At 39.5% G+C, this 24,771-nt stretch overlaps 1 protein-coding gene across 2 annotated transcripts; it reads right to left on the bottom strand.

Moving 5' to 3' along the window:
- Positions 1 to 142: 142 nt before the first annotated feature.
- SUPV3L1 (Suv3 like RNA helicase) lies at positions 143 to 24,290 on the bottom strand. 2 transcript variants are annotated; one of them, XM_067710727.1, is made up of 15 exons: positions 23,942 to 24,288; positions 18,298 to 18,375; positions 17,800 to 17,907; positions 16,331 to 16,445; positions 15,012 to 15,180; positions 12,908 to 13,019; positions 10,788 to 10,865; positions 9,399 to 9,490; positions 8,019 to 8,199; positions 7,150 to 7,243; positions 6,190 to 6,409; positions 4,450 to 4,530; positions 3,917 to 4,093; positions 1,278 to 1,426; positions 143 to 620 (listed from the first exon to the last, which is right to left on the bottom strand). In XM_067710727.1, exons 1-15 carry the CDS (start codon positions 24,213 to 24,215, stop codon positions 185 to 187), a joined length of 2,364 nt encoding a protein of 787 aa, XP_067566828.1. In that variant the 5' UTR covers positions 24,216 to 24,288; the 3' UTR covers positions 143 to 184. The 2 variants fall into 2 exon arrangements, with proteins under 2 accessions (XP_067566828.1, XP_067566829.1); XM_067710728.1 differs by lacking the exons at positions 143 to 620; positions 1,278 to 1,426 and having other exon boundaries at positions 3,917 to 4,017; positions 23,942 to 24,290.
- Positions 24,291 to 24,771: the final 481 nt, after the last annotated feature.

Consider the following 24,771-nt stretch of genomic DNA (forward strand, 5'->3'; position numbering starts at 1 on the left):
ATAAATCCTCTAAGACACAAAACAAACAGCAGTTTAGTTATCCTTAACAGTTAATTTTTCTTAGCAAAAAAAAAAAAAAAAAAGACCAGTAAAAGATAGCCACAGTACCATAGCAGGCAGTAAATGCATATGAGGAAAAAAAGGATTTTAAAATAGATTTTTATTTGCAAAAATAAAAATAAAACTAATCTGAATCGGGTTCCTTCTTCTTTCTTCTTGTCCCTTTTAAGGAAGTCCCAGATTCTGTTCTTCCTTTGCCATGCTCAGTTTGTTGTGTCATCCACTCTCTTTCTAGTTGTTTCAGCATGTCTGCAGTGAGGAGTCCTTGCTGCACCAATCTGGAAGCAAGGGATTTCTCTCCTGCACCAGAGCCAAGTGGTTCAGCAGCTTTACTCCCTAAAGCTTTGGTGCCATGATTCCTTCTAGTTCGGCTCTTTACTATTCCTGACAAACGGGACTGGCTTTCTGCTGATGAGTTCTGCAAATTCAGCAGTTTATGTGCCTCTGAAATTTTAATCAGTTTGGTGATGTTATGTACACCATCTTGGATAATGCCATCTAATTGTTTCTGGAGATCTCGAACAAGGCTGGCATCTGGAAACATATCTATAAACCGGTAGCTGGAAAAAAAGACATATTACATTATAGGAACAGCTCTTACCGCAGTCACTGGACTAATCTCAATGAAGTAACTACATCTTGACACTGACTCATTCCAAATATTCTGCTTTTGCAAAACTGTGTCCAGTGCCTTTGCTCAACCTTTATTTCGGCCAACACACCTAAGGAAGATGTTGTTATGAGAGTCGGTCCTTGCTCATATCTTAAATGATTCCAATATGCTCCCCTAGTGGGACATGCCCCACCTTTGATAATCACTGATCTACAGCCGTACCTCTCAAATCACAATGTATACATGAGTCACCTCAGGATCCTGTTACAATGCAGAATTTGATTAAGCCTTGGGTGGGTCTGATATTCTCTATTTTTAACAAGCTCCCAGTTGATAACAATGCTTTTGGTCCAGGGATCACCATTTGCGTCACAAGGATCTAGGGGACTTTCTCACCTACCTATCTTAACTAGAATCGTAAGAACTCCTTAAGTCATTTTTGGAATAGGTATAAACCAGGCTCAACTGCCTTAATGGACAATAAACATAAAATAGAGCACCCTGCAAATATGTCCCTAATTTGAAAGTGCAAAAGACCATCATAAAACCTTTGATTCACCCTATTACTTAAAAAATGAGAGTGCATACAGGAAAAAATTGGTACCTTAGCCACAGGTAAAGATCCAAGACATCATGGACAGCTTCAAGATCCATGAGGTCTTTAATATTCTTAGGTGGAAGTAACGGCCATTTAATATATCGTCGTAACCATGAGAAGGTCAGGGGCTCATTCCTGCTATACTGCCTGGCAAACTGAGAGAAACAGAAGAAACGAATTTGGTAAAACAATCAGAATTCACTTCAGTCTGTGACCAGAAAAAAAAAAAAAAAACAGCACAACAAAATGTTAACTGTGGCTATATCTCAATAGGCAGGCTGGTTTCTCTCCTTCTTTATACTTTTCTGTATTTTAGAGAACATTTAATATCTTATAAAGGTACTTTAAAAAAAAAAGACATGATTTCCTTCTTTTTTCCAAAACCAGGGCAACAATATATACATGAACTAGCTTTCCAGGGACTGTCTATTAACTTTTATGAACAATTAATGTTCTAAGTTCTAGGCAGACAGTACCCAAAGATTCTCATTCCTTCATGCAACAGTCCTATAGCTTCAAATGTGAGCTTGTATTTTTTAATATCCTCACTTATTATAAAGAAACTCTTTGAGGTGGCTTCGTGCAAGGTTGGTCATGAGTCAATCAAACTAGTAAAGAGACTACCTCTTTACTAGTTATATAGTTTTGGCCAAGTCACCACTGTGCTTCAGCTTCCTCATTACCATAAGACCATCATACCTCCTTCTTGAACCACACGACACTCTTGGAGAATATGCCGCCTCCCAGACAATGCTAGGCATTATTATGCATCACAATATACTATAGGAGACAGAAATAAAACCATGCAAGAACTATCAAGCAGAAGTTTAAAATCTTTAGCTTCAAGGATAAGGTGATTTCAAATGGTTCATTTCCTAATTAGGGAAAATTATCTCTAAATACTTAACCTAAGCAAGGTCAGTACTTTAGAGAGGCAGGGCAGTTTTCAAATAATTGTGGTTAAATAATATCACAATTTTATTAATTTCAGTCTGGTGCATTCTTCTAGGTTTAATAAATGCCAAGTAGGACAGCCATGAAGAATGTAAATGTGACCACGCTAACTTACTAATAAGCAGGACATGCCAAAAAGTTCTCTTATAAAGGCAGTGGCTTTAATATTTTTGGCCACAAACAACTAATGGAATCCCATATGTAAAACAGCTAAGCACGGAGCTGCTCAGAGACGGGGAGGGAGAGAGGCCCATGCAGGAGCCATGGAACACAGTTTCAAAACAACTTCCTAAGGGGCATCAGAGACCATCAGTGGGATTGAGCTCCTTTATACTTCAGTAATAATGGAGATCAAGAAAAAAGAAATATCTCTAGATTTCACATTTCAATCTGTAAACACAACACATAACAACTATTGACCTGTACTGCTCCAGACTCCTTACTCCTTAGTAATATGCTTCCGCTTTATTAGGGTAGCTGCTTGAAGGATGGTGTAAATGGGGTCAGGGCCATGGGCTCCAGCTCCATCCAGGCCAGTTTCTTAAGTTTAAGACTTTGTTCCATAAACTTCAACCTTATGCTAGTCAGCTCTCTCACAAACACCAGCTCTAAGAAACAGAGCGCTGGTAATAGCTGGACACAGTAAATAGCTGGACACGGAACACCTCTGAGACACATTAAGGAAAAAAGAAAAAGGCAAGCTACAGACTAATTCATTGTAACATTTATGGGAAAGCACACCCACCCAACAAAAACTAGAATTTCTACTCATACAGGTATGTAGGCAAATGTAACGGAAAAGGTCTGCAAGGATACACAATGCTGATAATAGCAGTTATGCCAGAGGACTGAGACTGAAGGTGGTAGCCCAATTTAACCTTCTCTAATGTTTTAATTTTGCTCACACAAAAAAAGTACTTATGTATTATTTGTGTAATTTTAAAGTAATTTAAAACATAAGCTTATAACTAGATTTGGTAAAAACAGAGCTAGTATGCAGAAAGCTAACATCTATTAAGAAGATGGCAGTGAAACTACAACAATGAATCAGGAAAAGATGCAAAGAGGAGACCTTTGGATTTAGCGGGGTGGGCGCTCCAAGCAGAAGCAAGAGGGACAGCAAGGGCCCAGAGATGTGAGAAGACACGGCAGGAGACTGGAAGTTCAGCTTCTACTGCCTTTGCCTAGTCCCCCTGTTTGGGTGAATCTTGTGCTCAGAAGTTAGAGATCTGTATCCCTACCCAAATGAGTTAAAAGAAAAGAGGCTGGAACCTTGGCACCAAATTCACACAAGACAGCCATCCCCGGCCCAATGCCTGATAGTTAAGAAAACGGAATACTATGGCCACTACTGACCCCAAAGCCACCTCCCTTCCAAAACATATTACCCAACACCAATAAGGAAAAAGTATATCATCAGGCAAAGACCCCTTTCCTCGAAAAAACTGTTTAATTATTTTTGTTTTAGCTTCTTCAAAAAGGCTACCATATAAGCCCAAATACAAAGCAAGACTTCTCCTTCCCCCAAAAAATTATCTGTAAGAAAAAAGAGCCATTTTTATTTAAGTTCGTACACAGTACCTCATATTAAAGGGTACTCTCTTATTTCTTTATTTTGAATAACAAACTGTTGTTTGGGGAAAATGCATCAACCTGAAACAACTCAAAATATCACAAAGATAAAGGCTTACCTGTAACAATGAAGAACAGACAAAAGGTTGCTTCTTGTTGATAGGGGCTGTGCAGAAAACATACCTCACTCGTAGACTTAATGGAATATGCTGGATCAACTCTGCAGAAAATTTAAAGTCATCCATATTGCAGACAAAATACTGCCCATCAACTTGTGAAAAGTCTACAAAAATATCCTGGGGGGAAAAAATATATTAAATTACTGGACTACCTAGCTGGGCATGAATAAAGTACCCAAGTCTATAAATGACAATCACTTTAATCCATTAACAGACTTCCAGAAAGGCCTGCTTAATTCACTGCCTCCTCAAGCTAACAGACTTCCCCCATAGCCTTCCCGACCTAAAATACTCAGAAAATTCCTCAGGACAAAAGTCCCAAAAGATTTTGAGAGAAAGTTTCCGCTTTCACGATAAACTTCATAAACAGCAACTTCACAAAAACAGACTATCCATTCATGTCCACAAGGTTAACCAGTAATTGTCTGACATACTGACCTTTTTAGAAAAGCGATGTAAGAGTTTCTACTTACAATGAGATTAGAAAGCGTTGTGTCAGGGAGATGGTAGGCAAACATTTCAATCTGTTCAGCAGTTGGATGAAGACCAGCTGCCTTTAGTAAAGAAAAAACGACCATAAGTTTATTTTTTTTTTTAAGGATAAGTTTTCTTAAGTTATTTCAAGATAAGTCCTATATTCAGGTTAAGCTATTGCCAAACGAGTTAAGGGACAAGAATTTAAGTAAAACAGAGAAAAGCATCATACTTTGCCATTTATTACCAACTGGGAAAGCTGACGAGATGATTTAGTAAAACTAATCAAGTATACCCATTGAGTAATTAATCTTTTGCTTATACTTTAGTTATATTTCTAAAATCTATGATGATCTGATAAAGTACCACAAATAGTTTCCGGGGTCCCAATTCTCTCCACTGAACAAAAACGAAAAAGGAAAACCCAATCACTTTATCCAGGGCAATAAAACTGACATACATACATAAAGAGAAAATGTCTAAATTGAAGGTCAGCTATCTCTTTACCTGTATATTTACACAATGTTAAGAATTGCCCACAATAAGTATAAGCAAGAAAATAAGAGAGAAAAGGAATGGGAAAAAGAAAGAGGAAAGGAGGAGAGAGAGATGAGTCATGGGAAGGAGGCAGACGATGAACACAAGAAAGGAGCTACAAAAAAAAAAAAAGAAAGGAGCTACACAGGAGGGAGGTGGGGGAGATCCATTATCAGCTGCACTCTTAACAAAAGCTACAGAAATGATTTCAACCACAGCTTTCCTCCAGGAACTTTTCCTTGCATTCTCTCATTTATATACCCTTTTACCTGGGTTCACTAAAATCAGATGAGCCTTAATTAGTGAATTTTCCAGGCAAACTTTAATTTGTAAGTTTGTTTAAAACATGTACACTTCTGCCTCATTAACTACACTAACCAAAATTTAACCCTGTCCTTACTGGTTCGAAGTTGTATAGCTTAATGCTATTTTTGCCCCCCACACAAAGGTTTCTTCTACTTCCGAGCTTCTCACAATTTTCAGTCTGCTGATATAGTGTGTGCCCACCTGAAGCAACTGTGCCCCTATCCCCACCCACTGCTAGATTATGGGAAGAACTAAAGGAAAATCAGGTTTACTAAACTTGTTATATTATGGCTACATTTGTAAAATCTGAATCTTTCACTTGCATACCATTCTCTAACAAAGGGGTCTCTATTAGGCCTCTCAAAAGCAATAAAGCAGGGTTTTCTCTTCTTTATTTTTTTATTTATTTACTTAATTTATTTTTGGCGGCGTTGGTTCTTTGTTGCTGTGTACGAGCTTTCTCTAGTTGCAGTGAGCGGGGGCTGCTCTTTGCTGTGGTGCACGGGCTTCTCATTGTGGTGGCTTCTCTTGCTGCAGAGCACGGGCTCTAGGCACGTAGGCTTCGGTAGTTGCGGCACGCAGGCTCAGTAGTTGTGGCTCACGGGCTCTAGAGCGCAGGCTCAGTAGTTGTGGTGCACGGGCTTAGTTGCTCCGCGGCATGTGGGATCTTCCCGGACCAGGGCTTGAGCTCGTGTTCCCTGCATTGGCAGGTGGATTCTTAACCTCTGCACTGCCAGGGAAGTCCAAAGCAGGGTTTTCTTGACATGATTTTCATGGCACAAAATTTTCTTTTGCTTATTTGTTTCCAGGTGTCTGAGGCAAAAGTCTGGAAAGTAAGTGAAGGAAGGAATGACTGTCCTCCATAGAGAAGTAGCAATTACTATGTTACACCTTACCTTTATAGGATCCACAGGCCTATTCAAAATTTCCTTTAATAAACTGAGGTCTTCTCGATTCATTGTTGTAACCTCTCCTTCTTTAAATTTTGAACTGAATCTACCAGCTCTGCCAGCAATCTGCAAGGCTTGAGAGGTGGTGATTGGTTCTATTTCTTTTTCTCCCTTTTCATTGATACTGGGCTTCATAAGGGAGTAAAAAATAATTCTTCTTATGCTCCTGAAACAGAAATTCAACTGATGTCATGGACTGCTGTCTGAAAAACCGTCCATCATTTGATTCATTACAGAAATGCTCACTCTAATTCTAGTTTAGGCCTACTTGCAATATTGCCCACTATTTACAAAGTAAGGTAAAAGGGTTTGTTGGTAATTCTTTTTCTTCCCTTTAAATAGCATTTTTTAACAACTGTGTACATTTACTAAAAATCATCATCAAATTATACATTTAAAATGCATGAACCGTATAATATGTAAATTATACCTCAGTAAGGCTCTAGAAAATAACTTTTTTACAAATAAACCACATAAAGCCTTCTTAGGCTACTTTTAAACACTGACTGCTGTTAATGGCTTTGAATAGTTCTTTCATGCATAAAGGTACAGTTGCATTCATTCCCCAGAGAGGAATATTCAGGCTTAATATTGTTAACCCCTAAACACAGTGGCTGGCCCCGCACACCCAACAGGCACACACCCTTGTTGACTCAGACAGTGAAAATCAAGTGAGGTAATGTAATAGGTTAGCAGTGGTAGGAAGCAGCACTCAAAAGTCCAAATGTTATGTGATATTTTCATTTTATTCCCTCAACAGGTGTGAGCAAGATAAATCTCAGACCTATACTATAATATCCATTCTCCTAAATCAAAGTGTTTGGTCATTCTAATGCCAATTATAAGTTTTTTTAATTTCCATCTAACCCACTGAATATCCATGATTATTAAAAACAGATTACTTACAAATTAAGTCCCATGCCAACTGCATCTGTAGCAACCAGGATTTTGCATGGATCACCAGGATCATTAAACTTTCTTGCTTGAGCAAGTTTGGTCCCTAAAACAGCAACAGTTTATGTTAAATCAGTATTCTCAATCTTTTACTACATCACACTAAATATATCTTGGGGGCTTCCCTGGAGGCACAGGTGGTTGAGAGTCCGCCTGCTGATGCAGGGGACATGGGTTCGTGCCCCGGTCCAGGAAGATCCCACATGCCACAGGGCGGCTGGGCCCGTGAGCCGTGGCCGCTCAGCCTGCGCGTCCGGAGCCTGTGCTCCGCAACGGGAGAGGCCGCAGTGGTGAGAGGCCCGCGTACCGCTAACTAACTAACTAAGTAACTAAGTAACTAACTAAATCTTGGAAACCCTTACCTCCTACTCTCCATTTTTATGGATAAAACTCTTATTGTTTCAAATTTATTTCTTTACATTCTCAAGGAGCCAGTTATCCTTTATTTCCATTCCTTTAAGTATACCCACAAAGAGCAACACAATCCTCTTATCATTTCTGAGGACACTCATCAATAGACTTCTGGTAATATTTTAAGAATATTACCAAGTTCATATTTTAATGACATTTCTGTAAGAAAATCATCAGCTCAACATTTAAAAATACAGTCTAATAATAGCAAGTAACAAGAGCTATAAATAATTAAAATACTTCTATCACCACAAAGATAACTAGAGAAATATTTATTTTATATGACCTATACTAAATTACACACCAAGCAACTTAATTCATATCTTTTACTGTGTTTTCTAGACATATCGCAACATAAATGGCAAAAACAAGAGATTTCATATCTTGTCATGATGAAAGCCAATAATTACCAGGTGGGAGACTGCCATATATAACAGCTGATTCCAATCCCCGAATTTCAATCTGTCGACTCACAGAATAAATATCATTCTTGCTAAAACAGACAATGCAGTCCCCAGGCCGAAGGTTGTCTAAAGATTCTAATGCGTGATCCAGCACAAAAATGGGGGTAAGCCTCTTATAGGTTCGAACCTACAATAAACGATATGATATTGTAAAATAACATACCTAACTCAGCTTCTTCTAATATTGTGAAAAACTCACAATCAAGAGTAGCTAGAAACTGATAAGTTCCAACTTTTTCAGGAGAAAATACAGAAAAACATTTATTTTGATATTACAAATATTACCATCCATTCTCACCGGTATTTCTAAATTAACAAAATGTTACAGAGGATTTCATAAATTTTCAAAGCACTTTCATATATATTTGATTTTTATGGCAACGTGGTAATTTCAGAAAGGTTAATATTATTTCCCTTTTATGAAAGAATAAAATAGAGTCTAATAAAAGATCAGCTCTGATGAGGATTTTTCCAGTTCTAGCCTTCTGTGATTTGCTTAAAAACACAAAGTGAATAACAGCAAAGCCAAGACTGGAACCCAGAATTTCTTCCACTACATTCCACTATCTCTCCCTGAAAGCTGAGCGCAAAACTAAAGTAATGGACCAATTTAAAAATATTTCTTCATTTTATTACAGAAGTCTGGTAAAGAAAACAAAAAGTAGGATTAAATGGAAAGGAGTGGCTTCCTACTTTAGGAATTTGAAAAAGGGTACAAACTATCTCTACCAATCAGATATATATCAATGTCCCCAATATCTGACACCTGAGACTTTGAAAATCACAAACTTTTGCTGGAGCCTCCAACTTCCAACATTCCTGATTTATTTAATTCTAAAGAGTTCTGTTTAAACTCCAAAAGGTTTTGTCAAGAAAAGATAAGGAATCTCCTTATACTTTTGGAGACTTAGGGTGTGACAGCCACGCAGTCAGAACTTTAGTTCATGAGGGTCAACCAAGTATGTATGATCTAGTCAACTACGAGGAAATGCTAATCTTTCAAGTTCTGATTTTGCCACCATCTGGGGCCTATGAAGCCACTGCCTGGGTACTCTGGGCTATTTGCTATGCCACCTTGAGAACAAAGTGTATAATCTAGGGGCTTCCCTGGTGGCGCAGTGGTTGGGGGTCCGCCTGCCGATGCGGGGGACGTGGGTTCATGACCCGGTCCGGGAGGATCCCACATGCCGCGGAACGGCTGGACCCGTGAGCCGTGGCCCGCTGGGCCTACGTGTCCGGAGCCTGTGCTCCGTGGCGGGAGAGGCCACGGCAGTGAGAGGCCTGTGTACAGCAAAAAAAAAAAAAAAAAAGTGTATAATCTAGTACCTCCACATCTTCCCCAGTTGTGTACATAAGCTCGGTAACCAGGTCAATAGCAGCAGATTCTCCACACAAATGGATTTCTTCAGCACAGAGTCCTGTTAAATGCAAAATTGGCGTTTCTTAAAATTTTAAAGATATAAAATTAAATATGCAATACTCTACATACCAAAAATACTTTAAGTTTGCTTACCTATTGCTTTACAACTTCACCAAGTGTTTTCATATTGTCTCTATGATTCTAACCTCAAAACAAAACCTTCCAGTAGGCAAAAATTATCACCACTTTTATAAATCTTGGGGTTTTTTAATTGCTTTGGCCAAGGTTTTGAGTCTACTAGAGGATGAAGCCAGCCTGTACTAGAACCTGCATTTTGATGGTTAATACTGAATATCAGTCCTATACTTTTTTTTTCAAATTAGGCTCCATGGAATCACTGAGGTGCCTCAGAGGCTGGGGGCTGGTAGGTAGAAGAAACTCCAAGCTCCTTACCCCTGAGCGTATCCACTTTCATCTATTTTATATTACAGACTTTAGTGTATACTCTTTGTTTACAGAAAGTTTACCTATGTTTTTAAATTTGAAAACACTTGCCCTACAACATGCTGATCAAAAATTCACTCCAATATCAAGCAGGAGAAACGTTCATTCATGTCTATGGACCTCGCTTCCAGGAGCCTATCCTAAAGAAGTAATAAAATGAATAAAAAGTTAACACCTACAAAGATTTTTACTGCATCATTAATAATAGAGAAAAATGTTCAACTCTTTGGGACAAATTACAACTGGTCTCCCACATCCACAGGTTTCACATCTGCAGATTCAACCAACCGCAGATTGAGCATATTCAATCCATGGTTGGTTGAATTCATGGCTGCAGAAGCCATCCAACTGTAAAGGATTTGAGCATCTGCAGATTTTGATATCTGTGCGGGTACAGGAACCAACATCCCACAAATACCAAAGGACGACTGTATAGTACAGTTCTTCAATGGAGAACATGCAACATTAATATGTGGTATGGAAAAAAAGTCTATGAAACAACAGAACTGAAAAAAAAAGCAAGATAAAAATTATATATTCACAAAACACCATATACATGAGAAAAAAGACTGCCATAAAACACCAAAATGTTAATAGTGGTTGTGTAAATATGGCAAGATTTGAACACTTTAATTAAGTGATTATGCTAATTTTATGACAGAAGAAATGGACTTCCCATTATTAGAACAATACTTAGAAAATTAAAGCTCACACTTAGCTGACTTTTTTGATGGATTTGTGTCAAGAGAGAATCTAGCTGGCTCTATTTGGCAATGTCAAGCAGATAAATGCAGATAAATCCCAGTGCAGATGTCACAAAGCACAGGTTTTATAGCAATAAGACCACCAACCTAGTAGTGCTCTGGTCCAGGCCCATCCTCTGGCTGGATCTTTAATCATTTGAATTTCATCAATCACGGCCACTTCATCTTAAAATAAAAAGTTATCATGAGCAAGACAATCTACTTCAGTAGTATTATAAACAAACCACAATACCAAAATGCAAGCTTTCAATACCACCATAATCATCATCATTACTTATTAGGTGCTTCGTTTCTAGCAGGCTTGTTCTAAGTGCTTTACAACTCATTTAATCCTCACAACAAACCCATTAGGTAAGTATCATCATTACTTACATTTCCTTTTTTTTAATCTCATCTTTTTTTTTTAAATTAAAAATAATTGTCTTTGGCCACACTGTGAAGCTTGCAGGATCTTAGTTCCCCAACCAGGGACTGAACCCATGCCTTCCGTAGTGAAAGTGAGGACTCCTAACCACTGGACCACCAGGGAATTCCCCTACATTTACATTTTACAGAAGAATAAACTGAGACCCAGAGAAGTTAAGTCACTGGCCCTAGTGTAAGATTTAAAACCGTGAAATTCAAACCCAGACCGTCTCTACTGCACTGCCTCCCAAACTGAACAGGTTCAGTTGTCCTATTTTCTGCAATCTCAGAGGCAGCCTGGAGAATCTGCCTAATAAGAACACATCCACACAGCAACTGAAGTAGCTCCTGGGACCAAGGAGTAGATAACCCTGCAGTAAAACGAAGCACCTCAGGAATCCAGACGGGTGTCAGGAGGAGAACCAGAGAAGAACGTGTAATTCCCTGAGCTCCAGCTCTGCTTATTCTTAGGGGTTTTAAAGCTTATTATGGTAAAAAAAAAAATAGTGGCTCATTTTATTTTCTAATGCCAAAATGCTTCCAACCATATTATTTTATTCTTTTTAAGTCATATAAATTATATTTTAGTTTGCTTCCCAAAATACCAAGGAGTTGCAAGGAGCATATTTTAAAAAAAGGAAAAATTTAATGTGCCCACAACGACATTTAGCAAACAAAAGAAAGCTAATTTTATACTGAAAAACCACCAGATTAAAAATTACTAGCATATCTGAGCGTATACAAACAAGATTAGAAAAGAGGGCACAGAAGAAGGAATTTTCATTTATATGTGCTATTTTAATTTTTACAATGTATTACTTTTAGAATAAATGGATTTTTTGGAAAACTATCCATTTACCCAGAAAGTTAAGATTATTAAAATGAAAAAAGCAAGCTACCAAATAGTACATAATATATAATCCCTATTTTATTTAATATACACACTCACGATGCACACATAAGTATAATGCATACACAATACAAACACAGTCTAGAAAATATACACCACAGGGTTAATACTTGTTGATTCTGGATGGGTGGAATTGGGAGATTTTTTTTTTTTCCTTCTCTTTGCATTTATTTTTATGTTTTCTATAATGAAGAAATGATTGCCTATATAATAAGGAAAAAGGTAATTTTCATTTAAAATACTTTCAAAACTACAGTACTTAAATAGAAGTTTTCTGTGGTACTATGTGTAATAGTGAAAAACGTTAAACAACCTAAATATTCTTTAATAGAGGAATGAATAATTTTAGTCATAATATGGAATACTACATAACAATTTAAATGAATAAATGTGATATATATTCATGATACATGTATATGTATACAAGACTAGATCTAAAAAATGTGTAAAATAAAAAGCAAATTGTGGAATAATAATGCAATATGATAATCATGTAAATGTTTTAAAACACACAATCCACAGTATTGATAGGCAATACATAACAGTGATACCAAAAAAAAAAAAAAAAAGGAAAGGTATATACCAAATATTTGATAGCAACTGGATCAAAAGAGGAGAGAGGAATTGAACTGGGGAGCGACACAAAGGAAAATTCATACTTAGTGACATTTCAGTTCTTTTATGAGAAAAAGGGAAAGAAATTCAAAAGCAAACATAAGAGAAAGTTTGGCATTTTTAAGTAGTGGTAAGTCCTGGGTATTTGCTGTACTATTCTTTTCTTTGTCTCAATTTAAAATTTTTTTCACAATAAAAAACACATTCCATATGTTCATCTGAATTTTAAAATAAAAAAATACTAAACCATACAGTTTTTAAAATGGTGTATACATACAAGGAGTTGTAACACTGCACATCTCAACAGTACAAGCAACATGGGCAGCCTGTTTCCCATCTGGCTCTACTGTCACACGTTCTTCACCTGTTACCAAGTCACATGGCACACCCTAAGATGACAAAAAGAAAACAGGAATTATTTCCACCTTGAAAACAATAGCAAAAAGAAGTTTTGGATGTTTAATAGAGTATTCTCTCCATTACATCAAATTTATTTGTCTAATAGTTGAAACAAAATATCCCCAATCCTTTAAAAAAAATTTTAATAAGAAAGCAAAAGCCACTCTCTTATATAACCTATGTAAACTTGGAAACATCTCAAATCAGCTAAATTCTCAGATAACAAAAGCATGAGAAATTGCAGCAGTTTCACTTTTTACCTCTGTACTATTTCAATAGTTTCTGTACCATTTTAGTTTATTAAAATGAAATTGTTTCTATGTTCAAGAAGAATATCATAAATAAAATTTAAGAATATAAAGACCTCCTAATATATTTCTTTGAGAAGGACCAACATCAATGCTATGGTGTATTTGAGTTACCAACCACCCCCGTCCACTAAGGACTGAGGGGTTCCCCAGGATGAATAACATTTGGTGCTAAATCAGGGAAAGTCCAGGCAAACTGGAACAGCTGGTCTCCACAGTGGCCTGAAACTAATGAGGAAACATCAGACGTATCCAAACTGAGTGACAACTTACAACACAACTGACCTGTAGTCTTTCAAAATGTAAAGGTTTGGCATGGACATATATACACTACCAAACGTAAAAGAGATAGCTAGTGGGAAGCAGCCGCATAGCACAGGGAGAGCAGCTCGGTGCTTTGTGACCACCTAGAGGGGTGGGATAGGGAGGGTGGGAGGGAGACGCAAGAGGGAGGAGATATGGGGATATATGTATATGTATAGCTGACTCACTTTGTTATACAGCAGAAACGAACACACCATTGTAAAGCAATTATACTCCAATCAAGATGTAAAAAAAAAAATGTAAAGGTTATGAAAGACAGAAAGACTGAGGAATTGTACTAGAAACATGACAATAAAACACAGCGGGAGACCCTGAACAGAATGCTGGGGTGGGGGGGGATGGGGAAATGGAGTGGTGGCAGTGTTTATAGGACAACTGGCAAAATTTGAATATGGACTGTGGATTAAATAATGGAATTCTATCGATATTAAATGTCCTACTTTAGATGAATATCCTGAGGTTATGTAAAAGAAAGTCTTTGTTCTGTGGAAATACTTTAAGTATTTACGAATAAGGAGGCATTATGTATGCAAATTACACAAATTATTCAGAACATAATAAAAGAGAATGCAAACCGCCTACCAAAACGGGTTAATCTTTCATTATAAAATCATAATAAAACAATGAACTAAAATATGGCCCCTTTACTGAAATGATGCCTCAGACCACAGGGCATTCAGTCCTTTTCTCTGTCTTTACCGTTAGTTCTAGTTGACAGCATCAAAGGTCTAATCTTAAAAAAAGGTAAATTGAATACAACAGAGTAGGTGGGTAACTCTGAGGAGACAAAGAAGGGGTTCAGAGGGCGTTTCATCTATATCAATATTTTCTTTTTCTTTTTTTTGGCTGTGCCACGTGGCTTACAGGATCTTAGTTCCCCCGCCAGGGATTGAACCCGGGCCCTCCGCAGTGAAAGCACCAAGTCCTAACCACTGGACCGCCAGGGAATTCCCCAATAATATTTTATTTCTTGAACCTGATGGGAGTTGGGTAGTGGACTCAGGTTATCTGAATGTTATTCCCTGCATTCCTCTGTATATGTGAAATATTCTGTAATATTGTATTTCACTCATTCTGATACACACGTTTTTTCACATTTTAGTATCTCTGAAACCAGGATACCTCTTAACAATGGATGGCATGTCAGAATTCAGTCGGCAGCATCATCTTCCTTCTCAGTTTTACATAAAATAACAGTACATCTTACACTTGATGGCTTGTTAGATGCAATGCAAGATGGCACTTTTTGTTAACAGTAAATTACTACATACGCCCTCCCCCTCTACCCCCTTCACTCTACTCTCCCCCAAATTAACAAGAAAAAGAGAGAATATTTGGTAATATACTAACAGCAGCATTACTCTTTTCGAAGATCTCATGTGCCAGTAATTTTAAAGGGCCACAATATACTCCAGATTTTGCTGACAAGTATTTCTGGATTGCATGATAAGTCTTTCCACTGTTCGTGGGACCTGAATGGAATATTATCTTCCGCTGTAAGACTCTGGCTTCTGGGTACCTAAAACATGAGTAGGTAAACAGCTTAATTCCATTAACCTCAAAATCCTGGCAAAGGTATTAAATGAAAAAAATTCCAAGGAAACATCCTCTTAACATTCATAAGATAGCATCTTTGAAAAATTAAATGATGAGCTTCATATCCACACTAAAATGACTGCTTTCCGAGAATAGCATTTACTAACTAGAGGGCAGAAAAATCCAAATGCAAATTAATTTATTGGATATTCTTGCCACTGTATAAATCCCCTTCCCCAAGAGTTACCTGAAATAAGTTTAAACTGCTAACAGCTCCAGAGATTTGTCCACATTATTTCCACAGCTCTACATGTGCCCTATAAATAAATATTCCTAGGCTTCTGAATTTCAGCATATACAATAAAATGACTGAGTCTTCTGCTTCTGGCCATGAGCACTTGCCCTCTCACCATAAACAAGTACAAAACTGCACAAAATATATACAGCAGCTGCCTGGGGACATGGACAGGAGGCAGTGCAGGACTACAAGCCCCAAAAGAAAGGAACACCTGAGATGAGCCCTGCTGTACCCCAGTAGGGCATAGGGAGGTGGAACCCAAGCAAGGTAAAAGTCCCACTGAGCTGAGCAGTAGAGATCAAGTTCAAAGCTGCTGAAGCAGCTGGAATTTGAAAGCCAGAGTGTGAAAGAGAAAAAAGGGTGCAATAGAGGGGGAGCCTTGAAGAGAATTTCTTTTTCCTTGGGTCCTTGGCCAAGGGCTGGGCTGAGCATGTCCTCCTAACAGAGGACAGCTTGCTAAGAGTTTGAATGGAAAGTCTCAAAGAGGTGGCAAAGTGCTAGGAGATGCTGGAGTTCCAGCCACAGTGGTGGAGGGGAGAGCTCATTAATAGCGTATTCAGCTGAGACACCAGGAAGGCCACACCTGAATTGTAAGGATGACACCCTAAAGGGCTACTCTAGATCCGCCCTAATAAAACCTTAAACCAAACTTGATTAGGATTCAAGGGGAGACACCAGTTAACTGCCTGCCAAAACTGCCCACTTTTCTAGAGAAAACAAAACAATCTAGATGACTTATGATTTATCATCCAGCATACAATAAAAGTACATAATGATCACTAATTTTCCAAGATTAGAAACTGAAAATTTCAAATCTACAAATAAAGAAACTAACCAGTTAGGTGGTATTCTTAGGTCACTGATTTTACGTAGATCATCCTTACATTCCAACACAGGAAATATCTGTTTTGCATGTCTCAAGAAAAATGGAAATAAATCATCCACGTGAGCTGGAAAATAAAACACTGCATTAATATGTGCAATCTAAATGCTATCCATAACTGCACTGAATGAGAACTTTACTCTTAGTGAGCTAAATTAAGGGGGCATTGCCAGAATAAAAAGAAAAACCCTAAAACAAGGAACTCTATCCCTTCCTGAGGTCCTGCTTTGTCTTACATTTTCCTCCTCATTTCACTTATATTTTCCAGGAAAACAGAAAATTGGCTTTCAACAACCACGTTCCACTTCTTCTATGCAAACAGGTAAAGATCAGCATTGATGAAAGTTAAGTTAAAAACAAAGAACCTGGGGGAATTCCCTGGCAGTCCAGTGGTTAGGACTCGGCACCTCATCGCAAGGGGGCCCCGGGTTCGATCCCTGGTTGGGGAACTAGGATCCGCAAGTGGCATGGTACGGTCAAAACAAAACAAACAAACAACAACAAAAAACAAAGGACCTGGGAATATACATTAGAGAGAAGGCCTGTGGTTACTGAAGAGAAATACAGGTGCCAAGTATTTTTTAAACTACAGAGACCACTAAGAGACAAAACATGAAAGTGAATTGACGCCTCAGCAAGAAGTCTCCACACCTTAGTGGCTCTGATGAGGGTGGGGTTGTGTCCAATTCTGCTTTGTGTCCAGGTTCTACCTCAGTGCCTGGCCCAGGGCAAAAGTCTAATAGTCAAATACTTAAAAATATAACCAAAGCCAAACTGCCCATGGGAACAAAATAACGATGTTCCTACATTTTTTTCTTTTTTTTGCGGTACGCGGGCCTCTCACTGCTGTGGCCTCTCCCGTTGCAGAGCACAGGCTCCGGACGCACAGGCTCAGTGGCCATGGCTTACGGGCCCAGCCGCTCCGCGGCATGTGGGATCTTCCCGGACCGGGGCACGAATCCATGTCCCCTGCATCGGTAGGCGGACTCTCAGCCACTGCGCCACCAGGGAAGCCCAATGTTCCTACATTTTTATCTTTTATAGCAAGAGCTTTGTCCTAATATGAGGGAGAAACAAGCCAGTGGCAGAAACAGATGGAATCTGTTATGTATTAATTCTGTCTTGTGTGAGAGTTTATTTCACTGTAGCCTATATATTACTACATAGTGAAGAGCAGATAATGACAGATGAAGACCCCAGTCTTCCTCCAGCCTAAGACATACGGGTGATTTAATAACCAGTTCAGGGACCCACTATAAAAGCAAAAGGACCTAGAAGGCCTCCTACGAAAGCACTGAATTATTTACAGAGGATATTAACAGGGTTTATTCTAAAGCAAATATGCCCTAACTAGAGAAATAAACATAGGAAGAAATAAAAAGTATGCTCAACAGGATTTTAAAAAGTCTCTAAACACTTGCCTGCACTGAAGCAAATATCATTCAAAATAATGTGAATGTCCACATCCAGGGAATGAGACTGCATGATATAATTTCGAAAGCTTATGAAAGCCTGGTGGAAGAGACGAGCTGTGGGAAACACAAAATCAAAACAGGTAGGACTTAGTTTTCATTTAATTTCTCATTTTAAAAAATACATATACACGTCACACCTAACTCATCAAAGTGTCTTTTTCTTTTCTTGTAGTACAGCTGGTTTGTTATGATCCGGGCTAAAACTGATATTCTAGTAGCGCATGAAGGAAAGCTGAACACACAGCTCCCTTGCCGTGTGTCTGGCTCCCCAGGTGCCTCCTGCCGATCTCCTGCCTACAGAGAAGCAAAAGTCAGGGACATTCTCTAGATTACAACTATGTATTAATACGTATGTCCAGGCCACACTAGGTCCCACACAACAATGACAAAGCTGTAATCTAAGCAGTAATAAGATGTCTCTAATGGAAATCTTATTAGCCTTACCATCGAGTCCATAATCAGCACTCAGTTTCTGAATTTCTTTTCTCTTGTAAAACTTATCTAAGATCTTCTTTACTTCATCTGGAAGAAAGATATAAAAATTTAACATATGTTTAACATTTGTTTTCCAGATAGAGAAATGCCCAAAGAGCAAAAGAAACCTGAAGTCATAACACTCAAGGCAGCAGTCTACTGAGTGTTGCGAGAACTTGAAGGTTTTAGTTGATCACAAACTCTTTATAGTTTAATAGTGTCTAGAAAAAGTATAAAGTCAAACAATGCAATATTCCTGTAATACTGCAGAAGACTAAGCAAGGTGCTACAGGATTAGCATCACCCCTAGCCTCCATCAGACCACTTTTAGATAACCATGTTCTGTTTTGTTTACTTACAACCATTCTGAACATCAAATAGTGAGCAGCTAAAGGTATCTAGAAAGATAACCAATACTGTGAGGGCCAGATCATTATGCTTTCGTGTGAATGACTAAAGGAGCCAGGGATGATCTTTAGCTTGGAGATGATTTTAGGGAGAACAGATTATACATATTTTGTTCTAGATGGCATAACTAAAGTCAGTGGGAAGTGAAGGAAACAGATTTCAGTGTAATTTATACAAGAATTTCCTAATAATGAGAACAGGGAAAAGGGGTTGTCTCACAGAAGTGCCAGCTCGTTGTCACTGAAAAGTACTCAAGCAAGGCTTAGATGACTGTATTTCAAGGGTGACAGCAGAGAAATTACTGTGCTATAGTGGAGGCTGGATTAGATACCTGCTGAAATAACATGCCACTAAGAGTCCCTAATTTTACAGGTGAAAATACTTTTTTTTTTTAATTTTTTTTTGTGGTACGTGGGAAAATAATCAAGCTGAGATTGTATTAACATTGCACATGTTAAAACACTACTGCATTATTCTGTAGAGATAAACATTTTACTAATCCAGCCACACCCTCTACATTTCTGGGAAGGCAGGCCAAAACTGATACAGTCTTTGCTCATGAAACACAGAAAGGCCAGGTGGCCTGTATTTTTGCCTCCCACCAGAGTACCAACTGCACTTGCATCCAACCACAACACACACACAACACTCACTGAAGAAATTAAGCCTGAATAAAGCATCTCACTATCAAAACTTTGTTTTGCAGAATGAGAGAATTTCAAAGTCGCTGGTTTAGCCATTAGGTTTGCCCACAACTAAATGTAAGATGCATACAAACATATCTACTATCACAGGCAGCTATCCTGATATTTCTGGGTTTCTGTTACTTTGTACCCAGTGGGTCCAACAGTTTCTTTACAATAGTGGAAAAATCAGTGACAAAAAAGGCACATGCAATTGCTTGGGGAAATTCTGCTGACCTATAAACTCAATACAAACTGAAGACATCACATTTATTAGAATTAATCCATTTTCTGTAACTAACACTCCAGTGTTATGCAAGAATTATGATACTTCACTCAATTTAAAATGCTTCAGAAATATGAGGTTTCTCATGCTAAGTGAAAGAAACTAGTCAGGAAGGCCCACGTATTGTATACTATTTATATGAAAGGTCCAAACAGAAAGGGAATGTGGATTAGTGGTTGCCACGGGCTGGGCAGAGGGGAGTGGGGGCTAGGGGAATGGGGAGTCACTGTTTCTGGGTATGGGATTTCTTTTGGGGTCATGAAAATGTTCTAAAATTAGATTATGGTGATAGTTTCACAACCCTGCAAATACACCATTTAATTACACACTTTAAATGGATAAACTTTATGATATGTAAATCATACTGTACAGCTGTTTTAAAAAATGAATACTACCCACATACTAAAAGTGAAGCTTCTCTGTATCAATACTTTCTTTTATCTAAAATTTAAAAGATAACTGCAAAAACATTAACACAATGGAAATAGCATGGAAAAAAATTTAATCTACTACAGAAGTATATGGAAAACATAGTTTTGTTTTTCATAAAAATTAAGCTTTAACTGTCTCATTGTTCTTTTTAAAAATCATTCATTCATTCATTCATTCATTCACTTATGGCTGCGTTGGGTCTTCAGTGTTGTGTGCGGGCTTTCTCTAGTTGTGGCGAGCGAGGGCTACTCTTTGTTGCGGTGTGTGGGCTTCTCATTGTGGTGGCTTCTCTTGTTGCAGAGCATGGGCTCTAGGTGCACAAGCTTCAGTAGTTGTGGCACACGGGGTCAGCAGTTGTAGCTCGCGGGCTCTAGAGCACAGGCTCGGTAGTCGTGGCACACAGGCTTAGCTGCTCCACGGCATGTGGGATCTTTCCGGACCAGGGCTTGAATCCGTGTCCCCTGCACTGGCAGGCAGGTTCTTAACAACTGCGCCACCAGGGAAGTCCCTGTCTCATTGTTCTTAACAGAATGACCTGATTTGGGGATCACAGTTACTTCTCATTTAAATTAACGGTGATTAAAGGAGACTCTCTAGATTTCAGCCACAGTAGAAATGACTCAGTACTACAACTTTTAACCAATTAATAGCTTTCTTCCAGCTTCCTACAATGGGAGTTTGGGATTTAATAACAGGTTCTCTTCTAAAATGTAAATGTACCTCACATGAGTCTTTACACAAAAATGATCCACTTTACTCACTCCACGTACATCTCGATGAAGAATGAAGTAGCTACTACTAATGGTTGGGACTGCTTAAACCTTATGATTTACCCATTTTGTTAAAATGTTTTAATTTGCTTGTTCCACTGTACTTATCAGTAATTAACTAGAAGCCCATTACTTAATACATCAAAGCTCTATGATCACTTGAGGGTTGGAGAAGCAGGTGGAAAGGTACAAAACTCAACCTCTTCAAAACAGAATTGGAAATGCCAAAGTTACAGTGGAAACACAGGTGGGGAGAAGTGATCAGAATAGATCAGAACATCTCTAGGATCCAAAAAGGAAAGGGAGAATCAATCCTGAAGAGACTGTACCAAAGACCACCTAGGAGTGGCATTTAGTTTCCACCCCTTTAATATTACAACTAGTATTACCACTCTTGTTGAATATGAAGAAGTACTGAAATATTGTTCTAGTAGTGGTTGAACTCATGATGAACCTTTTGTATCATCACAAAGGGAATTATAAAAAATAGTACTAGATTTACTGAAACTGTCCCTATTGCAGCAGACAGTTGCATTAGGCCAAATGCCTCCGACCCTTCTGCATCTCTCTCAGGTGATGGGTGTGAGAGATGACTATTCCCTACACCCTCAAATGTATCTATCCCTGATACACCTACATCAAATTACAATGACTTCGTTAGGCTTCTGTTCTTTCTTAAGGCTCCCCTTGTAACCAACAGCATGATTCTCATCCAGGAAGCTAGCTGTGCTCTGGGCAGAAAAGTGTTGCCTAATACCCTATGCAGAAACTGTCTCCATAATCTTGATCCCCTCAGCATTACACCGTAATTCTGTACTTCGTGAGTGATTCGCCAGAACATACCAATCCAGGTGTTTTGACAAGCAAGCTTCCCCAAAAACTCTGACTCCAGTTCACTTTACTAATACGGAGCTGAGTGGCTTCAACCCTACGAATCCAAGTTCCAATCTGCATCTACCCATCTAGAACTACTAGCATCTATGAGGAAACTACCACAACCTGTCTCAATTAATCTGATACCTTCCCTAGGAGTCACAACTGCTAATAAAATTCACCATGAATATTATTTGTTGTTGTCACGTCCTGTAAACATACCAGTTATCAATCAAAAATCAGAAAGAGATCATGTGTGGTGCATCAATCACCCATGGTCAGCCAGGGCTCACCTAGCTTACCTCAGTGCCTGGGTGCTACCTTCCTCCTTCACTGCTCCACTTGAGACCACCCAAAACTTCCAGCTTAGTCAGCTGTCCAAGAAAGGGGAGGGCCACTCTGCCATCAAAGGTAGCTGCACTTCATTGTTAGAACTTCCAAACACTTAAAAATTCATAACAGTGCCCAAAAGATTTCAAAACACTAATCTGGTGAGACCAGCTGATCATGAGTAAAAATACATCCAAGGAATTTTACACCAGTTATTAACAGCCTAAAGAAAGAGAGGCTTAGAACCTTTATTTATATGATACCCCAAAAAAGTATTTTGTTAAATCCTCACATCAACCTATGCTATATAGTTGGGATGGATTATTTGGGCTCCTAGGGTGATAGTTTTCCCAGTTTCCACACATCACAGATTCTACTGCAGGGTAATTCCATTTTTCAAATAGCAAATGTTTAGTACAAGTGATACTAGTTTACATTTGTTCACCCCTTTACACTTTTCAAAGTGCTTTGCCCAACTCTTTATCATGACTTTCACAATCCAGAGATGTAAGCAAAGAAAATATTACTCTCATTTTACCATTTGGGAAATGGAGAAAAGGTAAGTAAACTGTAAATCGGGCCAGTCACTTAAGTGCTGTAATGACTATCACAAATATGCACCATCTTTCTACTTGTAGTCAATCATGTTCACAGGGCTAAATGTGTTACAATCAACCAGAAAAAATACACATACACATATAATTTATATACATATATGTATGTGTTACAATCAACCAGAAAAAAATATATATAATATATATGTTTACATAATACATAAGTATATGTATGTGCTACTGCCTGACTAGATAAGTGTCAGGGGTAAAGACTGTCTACTTCATAAGAGTTACAGTAAAGATTAAATGGGTCACATGCTTAAAACAGTACCTATCTCTAGCAAACACTGAGTATTAGCCATTGTTATTTTTAGAAAAAGAAGAAGAAGATGGAATTACAGATGTATTCTAGGCAGAGGGAGTAGCATGTGTAAAAGCCCTGGGGCACAAGTGCACATTTCATCAGTTTGACTGAAACAAGGAGAGTGGCTGGCAACAACGCTTCTCCAACAGGTACCCACGCCAGATCAGGCAGGGATTGAGGACCCTTTTAAACTGGGAACAATGGAAAAACATTAAACAATGTTTTGCAAGGGAGCAATAGGATTAGATCTTGCCACTTACTGATGCTAAGCGATTCCTTTCCCTCTGGAGCCCCGGATGACCAGGGAACCTACCACTTTCGGTGAGCACACCCTTACGTTCTACCTTGTACTACAGCTGGCCATTCATATGTCCTTCCTCCCCACGAGACTGTAAGTTTCTGGAGCGGAAGAGATCTGGATGTGAGTCTGGTTCCTCTTGGCAACCACCATACAGCCTAACACAGTGTCTGGTTTGCCTAGGTACCCAGTCAATGACAAAAACTCCTGAAAGAAATCTTCCTCTGGCTTTTCAATGCCCCACTCCCTTGTCCCTTCTCGGAGCAATAGTTCTGGGTAGCGGGGGAGAAGAAAGAGTACACTAGAAATCAGTCGTCCACCTAACGACTCGAAAAAGGTGAATCGTCCCATCACAAGAGGGCTTAAACCATTCACAGGACAACAGTGAAAGGGAGAAGGCCACTTCTGGAGCAGCACATCAAAGGATCAATAAGACACAGTCCCAAGCCTTGAAGGGCTCACACGCCAGTAAGGGAGGCAGACAGTGACAGGCACGATGACAACGCTCGAGGGGACCTCGGGTCTCCAGGGGAAGGGCGGGGGGGGGGGCGGGGGTAAGCTTCTTCGCGGGCCCTGCAACACCACCCGCGCCGCCCTCGCCAGCTCCTGCACTCACTCTTGTCCAGAGGGCGGGTTAGCTCGGCCCCGACATCGCCGTCAGCGCTGCGGCCCTGCGGTTTCACAGTCAGCGGCACGAACAAGGACGTGTTCGGAGATTTGGAGCCTCCTGAGGCAGAGGAAGAGGCGCAGGCAACGGCAGGAACGCGCCCCAGAGTCCCAGGAAAGGGCCCAGTGTGGGCGCGAAGGGCAGAGCAGATGGCTGCCCGGGGGCCAGGCTGGCGCCCCGGGGGAAGCCGAGCCCACAACAGGGCACACCGGGGGAAGGACATTGAGACCGCAGACTCGAGAGGAGGCTGGCTGCAGCAGCCTGCGGACACGGCGGCGGGCAGTGACGCACAGCGCCAGTGCCTATAGCCCGCAAAGACCCAGAACAGCGGAGCTGCCCAGGAAGACGCCCGATTAATAAAGAAAAAGTAGTGCCGGAAGATTGCTCGTAAAGGGGAGGAAAAGCTTAGAAGCGAAAATCACAGAAGATAAGTGCTTGCAAGTCCTTGTTCTCTCTCTCTCTTTTTTATTGGAGATTGGAGCCAGCTTTCTTTAAAAAAATAATCTGGCACCTTTGGGGATGTCACAGATGAGAGGCGGGACCTGCGAGGTGTGTCACATGACGCAAGCTGGCCCTGCGGGTAAGTGTTCGGAAGCACGTGGGCAGTACGGCCAAGAGCCTTGTGGGTGCGACTGATGAGAGACGCAACTCTCTAGGTTGTGGCGCCACCGTGGCTTGCGGACTCGAAGCTTTGAATAGCATTTCCCAAAAGTTCCTTAGATCATTAACTTTCGTTTCCTGATGGAAGGCGTTAGAGAACATAACTTGATCTGCCCTTC

The sequence above is a fragment of the Pseudorca crassidens genome, chromosome 16 (genome assembly GCF_039906515.1).
Source record: "Pseudorca crassidens isolate mPseCra1 chromosome 16, mPseCra1.hap1, whole genome shotgun sequence".
NCBI classification, from domain to species: Eukaryota; Metazoa; Chordata; class Mammalia; order Artiodactyla; family Delphinidae; genus Pseudorca; species Pseudorca crassidens.

Bases quoted from the DNA above. Each gene is read 5' to 3' on its own strand.
- SUPV3L1 (XM_067710727.1), bottom strand. From the start codon at position 24,215: ATGTCCTTCCCCCGGTGTGCCCTGTTGTGGGCTCGGCTTCCCCCGGGG. The intron at 15,181-16,330 runs GTTAGTTTCTTT...CTCATGTTTTAG, and splicing joins CTAAGAATACCACCTAACTG to GTACCCAGAAGCCAGAGTCT. The intron at 4,094-4,449 runs GTAAGTAGAAAC...TTTTCCCCCCAG, and splicing joins CAACGCTTTCTAATCTCATT to GATATTTTTGTAGACTTTTC.